The sequence below is a fragment of the Glycine max genome, chromosome 16, assembly GCF_000004515.6.
Source record: "Glycine max cultivar Williams 82 chromosome 16, Glycine_max_v4.0, whole genome shotgun sequence".
NCBI classification, from domain to species: Eukaryota; Viridiplantae; Streptophyta; class Magnoliopsida; order Fabales; family Fabaceae; genus Glycine; species Glycine max.
In genome coordinates, this window is record NC_038252.2 from 16,666,336 (window position 1) to 16,674,795 (window position 8,460).

Sequence of the window (8,460 nt, forward strand, 5' to 3'; positions counted from 1 at the left end):
CTAAGTGTCACACAAAATTGGAGGGAAATTCAAATTTCACTTGAATTTGTAATTGAATTTGTGGAGCCAAACTTTGGAGCCAAAATTTCACTAATTATGATTAGTGAATTTTAGTTATGGTTCAGCCCACTAATCCAAGATCAATTCCAAGATTCTCCACTAAGTGTGCTTAGGTGTCATGAGACATGAAAAGCATGAAGGACATGCACAAAGTGTGACTATATGATGTGGTAATGGGGTGTAGTAAGCAAATGCTCACCTCCCCCTCTAAAATTTAATTGGATTGGGATTCTACCAATTCAATTAAATTTATTTCCAACCACACACATCAAATATCCACTTAGTGCATGTGAAATTACAAAACTACCCCTAATACAAAAACTAGTCTAGGTGCCCTAAAATACAAGGGCTGAAAAATCCGATATTTCTAGGGTACCCTACCTACATTATGGAACCCTAAATACAAGGCCCAAAAATAATGAAACCTTAATCTAATATTTACAAAGATAAGTGGGCTCGTACTTAGCCCATGGGCCCGAAATCTACCCTAAGGCTCATAAGAACCCTAGGGCCTTCTCTTGCATCTCTGGCCCAATCTACTTGGAGTTTTCTATCCAATGCCCTTGTGGGGTAGGATTGCATCAGTTAGTCCTTTGAACACTTTTGTATTAGGGAAAGGGAATAATCAAAAGAATTCTCAGACTGTGTCGTTTTGAATTCTTTGACAAAGGAGAAGGGAGACACAAAAGAATTCAGGCGGTTAGTCCTTCGTTCTTTTGGAAAAGGGAGAAGAGAGACATAAAAAGAATTCAGGCGGTTAGTCCTTGACGAATTCTTTTTGGCAAAGGGAGAAGAGAATGAAAAGATGAATAGCACAAGTTTTCAAGGTTTGGAAAACCAGAAAACTTCAGAAAGCTTTTGGTACAAAGAAGAAGAAGAAGAAGTTCAAAGAGATTCAAGGCTTGTAAAAGATTGATTAGAAAAGTAAAGTATTGAATGAATTAATTTATTTGCAAAACAAAGCCTTGCTTTTATAGACTCTTCGTGTCTGGTCAAGAAGACCATTTAGAAGAGTTATAACTTTTAGAAAAACTTAAAACCAATTTAAAAAAGTCAAAACCTTTTTGAAGAGTTACATCTTTTGATTTATTCAGAAACAGTCACTGGTAATCGATTACCAAATAAGTGTAATCGATTTCAAAAGCTTTTGAGTGAAAGGATGTGACTCTTCATATATGAATTTGAATTTCAACATTCAAGGGCATTGGTAATCGATTACCAAAACATTGTAATCGATTACAGCTTTTTGAAAATAATTGGAACGTTGTAAATTCAGTTTGAAAACTTTTTTAAACTCATTTTGCTACTGGTAATCGATTACAACAATATGGTAATCGATTACCAGAGAGTAAAAACTCTTTGGTAAAAGGTTTTGTCAAAAATTCATGTGCTATTCAAAGTTTTGATAAAACTTTTTAATACTTATCTTGATTGAGTCTTCTCTTTATTCTTGAATCTTGAGTCTTAAATCTTGATCTTGAGATCTTGAACCTTGAATCTTGATTCTTGTCTCTAGGCTTTCTTCTTGAGTTCTTGAATTCTTCTTGATTCTTATCTTGAACTCTTGAATTGTTCTTGATTCACTTGAGTTGTTCTTTGATTGATCTTTGAGCTTTTTGTCATCACCTTTGTCATCATCATTGTTATCATCAAAACACCTTTGAATCATCTTTGATTCACCATGAAGCTTTGATTCTACATTTATTATGAAAAATAAGGAGACTAAATATAATAAGTGAATTTATAATAATCAATAAATGAAGAATGAAGGTTTAATTAAGTTTTTCCTAAAAAATAGATCGTTTTCACATTACTACCTAACATTTTTTTTCCAATTAAGTATCTTAAAAAAATTTGTTTCAATTTACTACAGATAGAGCATTTGTACTTTAATATTTTTCAATTTTTCTTTGCTCAATTGGCATCTCTTTGACTCTTATTTTCTTACCTTAACTCAGTTTTGGTCTAAGACAAATGATTGAGCATAATTGAGAATTGTAACTTAATTTTAGATTTTGTGCTTACTTGACCTACCTGTCTTGTTCAGGGACTAGAGGACACTATAGAACTCCAAATGGAATGTGTGACTAGTCTCTAGAAAGATAAAAAAAAAAAAAATCTTCAATTTTGTTACAAATAAGCGTTGGCCAATTCTGGCATTTCGAGGGTTAAATTGAGCTTGGAATTCAGAACCTCTGCACTTAAAGAATTGGGTTGTGAGTTTTGGCTTTTGTTTTGTGTAGTTAGTTAGATAGTTAGTTAGTTACTAACAATCTATATATTAGTGTTGGATAGTTAGTTAGTTAGCTAGTTACTAACACTCTATACACTTTCTTCTTCTCTCTTTTTCTCTCAAGTGTTCTTTTTTCTTCTTCATCTTTTCACTTCTGTTCCACCATTCTCTTGCACATAATTTCATGGGTTCTCCATTGGTGATGACCATGGAGGGCTAAAAAATTAATCAATCCAAGGATCCACTCCAAGCAAGGTTGAATTTGAGTTCTGGTTTGAGATTTTCACTCTTTGTGAATGTTATTCCTTTTCTTCAATCCTATTTTCGTTTTTCATGATTGTGATGATGTTTAGGATTGAAAATGAATTATGTTTTGGATTCATTTACTAATTTTGAATTTTAATCACAAGTTGTTTGGATGATTATTCACTCTAATATGCGATTTCAAACAATTTAGAGATTCGATTAGATTAAACTTTCTTTAGAGTGTGTTTGGATGGAGGAATCTAAAATTCTGAGAAATTTTAAATTCTAAGAATTTTAAATACTTCAATTGAAATTCTTTTATTTTCAAAATTTTGTGTTTGGATAAAAAAAAGTTAAAATTATGAGGATGAAAAAAAATGAATGAAAAAAAAAGAAAAAATATGATTGGTGTGCTAGTTATACGTGTTCTTTTACGCTCAGATCCGATCGATGTTTCACAATCTCATACGGTGTTTCTTGAAGAAGACTGTAAGAAGAGAATTTCAATTTCTCACTTTTTAGAAGGAAATTGAAATTCCAGATTTTTAGTTGTTTAAAATTCTGTTTTAAAATTTCAAAATTTTAAATTTTTTACAAAAAAAACATCCAAACAATGAATTCTAAATTACAGAAATTCAAATTCTCTGATAAATTACTTTCCTTAATTAAAATTCTCTATCCAAACATACTCTTAATGTATTTGAGTGAACTTTCACAATTAACATCATTTCTAATAACTATGATAATTCTATTTGCATTGGTTTGATGAATTGGATTGATGCTTTTAATCTTGAATTGTATTCTGTTCTTGTTTTGTTCTTTCTTCAATTTTATTTTTGTGTATTTTCACATTCTTTTACTATTTCCTATAAACTGTTCGATATAATTCCCCTATTTCTGTTTATAAGTGAATGAATGTAGGAACCATATTGAATCATATTTCTGAGTTTGACCTAGGTTAATCCCGTGGTACAAAATCCCCTAGTAAATTTGTTTTTGAACGATTCAACATTTGTTATCAACTACCTATCATTAGTCTCATTTCGTTAAGTGATGACGTGGTAGGCGGAGTGTCATGTCATCATGCCTTATCACTGACACCTCATTGCCACGTGGAAATGAAAACGCACAAGACACGAAAATTTATACTAATTTGTCTCCACCATTGAGGCTACGTCCAACTCTTGATTAGCCACCAAATTTCACTAACTTCAGCAAGTTACAAGTATTAATCACTATCACTTCTAGCTCTACAACACAAGCTCTACACCAAGCTTATTACAACTCAATATTCTTTGTCCTATCAAGCTACTGCTGACTCTATACAAATCAAACAAAATTGTTGTTTTTTTTTTTTGCACAATGACTAACTTTTAATTGTCATATAGACGAATATACAATATCAACACTTAGTACTTTCTCTCAAGGGGTTCAAGGTGTTTTGAGAGTTTTTTTTTAGAACTATACATAATATATATAAAACATTTTACAAAAAGAATCTAAATGAGAGTGTGTAGGTTCATATACATGTCTTCAAAGCTTATGGCATTTAAGGCCTTCTTCAACAAATGTTCTTTGTCTTTAAATATATAGATTTCTTCACTTGAGCTTGTGTCTAATGATTGTGATCGTTGGAACATTTAATATTTCCATTGATACACATACTCCTTCATGCTCAAAAAAATCACTTTTGTGTTGATCACTTTAGCAGAAAACTAATTGCTTTAAGTCAAAGTAGGTTTGTCATTAGCCGTGCACATTTTTGTGATGGTAATTTTCAACTTTCAGATCTTAAATTTTATTTATTCTTCATAGGATTCAACATATCTTAGGAAAATATCATACGAATCTCAAACATAGAGTAATAAAGAAAATCTCAAATGTCATCCTTTAATGCTATATCAAATCATGACCTTCTCTAACCATCGTCTGATATTTTAGATGCAAAATTCACGAAGCATAATCTAATTTTGCATAAGACGTCACTTCTAACTTTTGTATTTATTTACATATAATCAAAATAATTAAGAATTCTGATTTACTTAAAACACAAATGTGTTTTCACTTAACAAATATGATGAAGTATAATTAAAATAATATTACTTAATACACTCACTTAGTATTATTATTACTTTTCGTATGTTCTTAAATTGAATCTTATTCAAATTATTATATGAAATTATGTTGTAATCTTAGGAAACCACAATTTTATTCATTTTATTTCCTAATTTTGTAAAACCTTTTTTTTACGGAAAATGATAGTGGAAAATAATTCAAACGAATGACTTTTTTTCAAGATAAGGAATTAAACTGATCATTACAATCTCATAAACTAGAATGAAATTTATTCATTATTTCATATAGTTTTGAACAAGTTTACAGTTTAATTTTTTTTTACTGAAATTTATATACTTTTAGTTCAGTTTTAAATTTTAATTTACTGAATTTAATAGTTTTTCTTAATTTAAAAAACAGTTATTCAAATTTGAAGAGTAAACTATTCTTTAAAAATTTGAAAGTGTGAAGTCCATTCAAAATTAAGCAAAATAATAGAATATTATAAAAAGTCATATATAAAATTGAATAAAATTAAACAACAAGAAATTAAAGTGTAATTAAGTTGCGCACATGAGTTATCTAAAATAACCTGTGCCTTTCTCACCCGTTCTGGGACCTAAGGTATCCTAGGCAATCCTGTCTCTCCTTTTAATGCTTTGTGTGTCTCTATGAGTTGAAAGGTCCCACTCACAATATCAATGATCTCGTCCATAAGTTTTTCTTTTTCTCATTGCCTTGCACGGACATTTTTCCAATTTTCATTATATCCTACAGTTCATTTTGCTTTGAAATTTGAATAACATATTAAATAATTAAAATTTATTGAAAATTATAAATTTTAGTAACTCTCATCTTTTGAATGAGTCTTATTTTTAATTTTATATTTTTTAATAAACTAGCAGTTTAGGTTTGCATTACACAGAATAAATATGCATTTTATATAATTACGATTTATAATAAATAAATATTTTAAATATATAAATCATATTATAATTAAAATTTATAATAAATCGGATGACAATTAAAAGCGTTCTCTACAAAATCGTTATTCTAACTTATGTACAGAAAGAAATTAATTTATTATAATTTATATATAGAAAGAAAGAAATTAATTTATTATAATTTAAAAATAAAGTATATGCCAAAAGGAGTATGGTGCTCTTTTTTTTTTTTTTTTCAATAGAAGGAATATGGTGCTAATATTTCTCAAATACTAATTAATGAAACTTTTAAATCTAAAAAAAAAATCAATTTATCATATCATTTTCTTTCTCTTTCTTTTTGTCAGCATGTATTTTTCTTTTTCTTTTCCTCTTTTCCTTTTGTTTTTTCATAAAAAGAAAGTTTCTGCGAACGAAAACGTTGACTGCTTGCTTATCCTCATCCCATTAACAACTTGCGAAGTATAGCAACCTACCTCTTCTGCTTCATCCACCAAACTTTCCCTTTAAAACATTTCACCCCATAAATTCTCCATTAAAGACACAATCCACTCCTTAATACCCCTTCCATAATTCCCCAAACCAAACACACAGTTAACTAACTCACCAACCCTCCCTCCATTTCCCCGAGAAAATTCCCGGAGATCAATTCACTCAGTAGATTTTCCCGGAAAATGGAAGGAGGTCGTCGGAGGATAACGCTTTACGATCAAATGACAGCTGGTAACAGTTGCAGCAGCGGCAGCCGAGACTCACTAGCCAGCCTCATGATGGACGACGTAGTTTTCAAGAAGATGGAAACCGAAGCGAGCGGCGAGCTGAGCCGAAGCCGAACTCTCCAAGACATCATTCGCGAAGAGAAACCTAACAACAGCAGCAACGCGACGGATCGCAATTCTTGGAAAGCCTTCAAGGAGAAGCTTTGGCTCAAGCGCGCCATCGGCTCGGCTTGGTCCTCCGCCACCACTATCACTAATCACAGCAATGATGATAGAAATTTACCAAATTTACCTGAAACTCGCCATGACTCGGACGAGTTGACTCAGCAGAACGACGTCGTTGCGGGAGAGGCCAACGATTCGGAACCGATCGCGCGGTTCGGGTCACCGGTGGAACAGGTGGCAGCCGGCGGAGACTCCTCCGACGGCGAGAACAACCACGAGGCGGTGGTTGGCGTGTCGCTGATGGACTTGCTGGAGGAAGCAGAGCAGGAAATGGATTTGTATAGAGTGAGCGATGATGATGACGTGGCAGAATATGAGAAGCGAGAAGGAGAAGGCGAAGAAGAAAAAGGGGGTGTGGTGGAGTATAACTGCTGCGTGTGCATGGTGCGGCATAAAGGCGCGGCGTTTATCCCGTGCGGGCACACGTTTTGCAGAATGTGTTCGAGGGAGATTTGGGTGAGCAGAGGGAACTGCCCTCTCTGCAACAATTTAATTTTGGAAATTCTTGATATTTTCTGACCCCGGTAATAATTTTCATCAATCCTTCAATTTAACCTTTTTAATCTCTATTTGATTTTATTTTTCTTTTGGTTTGGGGAAGTAAAAGGAATTAGTGACACATGATTATGATTTGTAATTAACAAAAAGGAATTAGTGACACATGAATGTGTCATGATGATTGGTTGGAGTCACATGTAAGGGGTATATTATGGATGATTTTATTTGCACAATTTCTCTCGATCCTAAGGTTGTGTCACATGCTTACCTCACGTGTTCATGTGATGAGATGCTGTGTATCTTCATGTGAATTCTAGCGTGCTTAGACGAGTGTACAAGCTATGGAATTATAACTTCGAATGTGATTTACACGGTAGTATATATTTATCATTTTTTTTTACACATTTTGATAGACATTTTTGCCCTAAATTATCCTATGATATGACCCCAACTCTCTTTTATCTGCATATAAGTTGATCTTGAAGGATAAAATGAAAAAGATGACATGAATATATGAAGTTAAATTGATAGGAAGATAAAAAGTAACAAATTGGAGTGTGAAGGACATTTTAAACCATTCATAAGATGTATTTTATCTTCTGATGTAATTGCACACATCCACGCCCCCCCCCCCCCCCCCCCCCTTGTTTCTTATGAATCCAAATCCAATATCATGTTTCTGCCCCTCCCTTTTGTTTTAGATAATAAACCAAATTAATGATAACATGGACATTGGTCATGTTTATTTTTAAATACAAGCAGAAATTCAAATCATATTTTTTTAAAAAAAATACTAAATATATAATTTATTGTTCATACCTTTCAACTCATATATCTTACCTCGTAATTCAAAGAGATGTTTCTTGCTTCGTTTATATAGACCACATTGTTAGGTCAGGACGATCATTGATTCCATCTATCTTGAATTTTGATGAATAACAACAAATACAAATTATTGATGTTCTAATGAATCTTTGACAAGTGGACAAGATTAATATGTTAAAGGACTTAACAATATTTAAGTATTATTATTCACACTTCAAGAGAAAATGTTTTGTTCTATCTAGCGTCCAACCCGCTAAAGCCATAGAGCGTCCACCATTATGAGAATTAGTGTTACACACTGTCTTTTTGGTTAACTCTTGCATCTAGCCAAAAGAAACTGGTAGCCCAATGGGCCACACTCCTTCTTTGAGGCCCAAACACAATGTTGGACCACCTTTTAGGTTCAAGGACTTTGTGCCAACTTAGCTTTATGATCGTTAGGGTCACCACAATAACTTTTATTCCAAGAAGCTTCCAATACTATGGTAGCTATAGCAATAGTGTCAATTGGACCATTGAGCCATATAACCTATTTATTCCCTATTTATAATGAAAGGAGGCATGAGAATATTTATTTATTTCTAGTCGTTTCTTTTTTTTATTAAAGGAGTTTTGGTCCTTTTCTTAAATGTGGGATTAATAGTCTAACTTATTT

General features: G+C 32.3%; 1 protein-coding gene across 1 annotated transcript; it reads left to right on the forward strand.

Annotated features, from left to right (window-relative positions):
- The first annotated feature begins 5,908 nt into the window (after positions 1-5,908).
- Positions 5,909-7,213, forward strand: LOC100819018 (E3 ubiquitin-protein ligase complex SLX5-SLX8 subunit SLX8). The gene has a single exon (XM_003547761.5). It carries the CDS (start codon positions 6,213-6,215, stop codon positions 6,999-7,001), a length of 789 nt encoding a protein of 262 aa, XP_003547809.1. The 5' UTR covers positions 5,909-6,212; the 3' UTR covers positions 7,002-7,213.
- Positions 7,214-8,460: the final 1,247 nt, after the last annotated feature.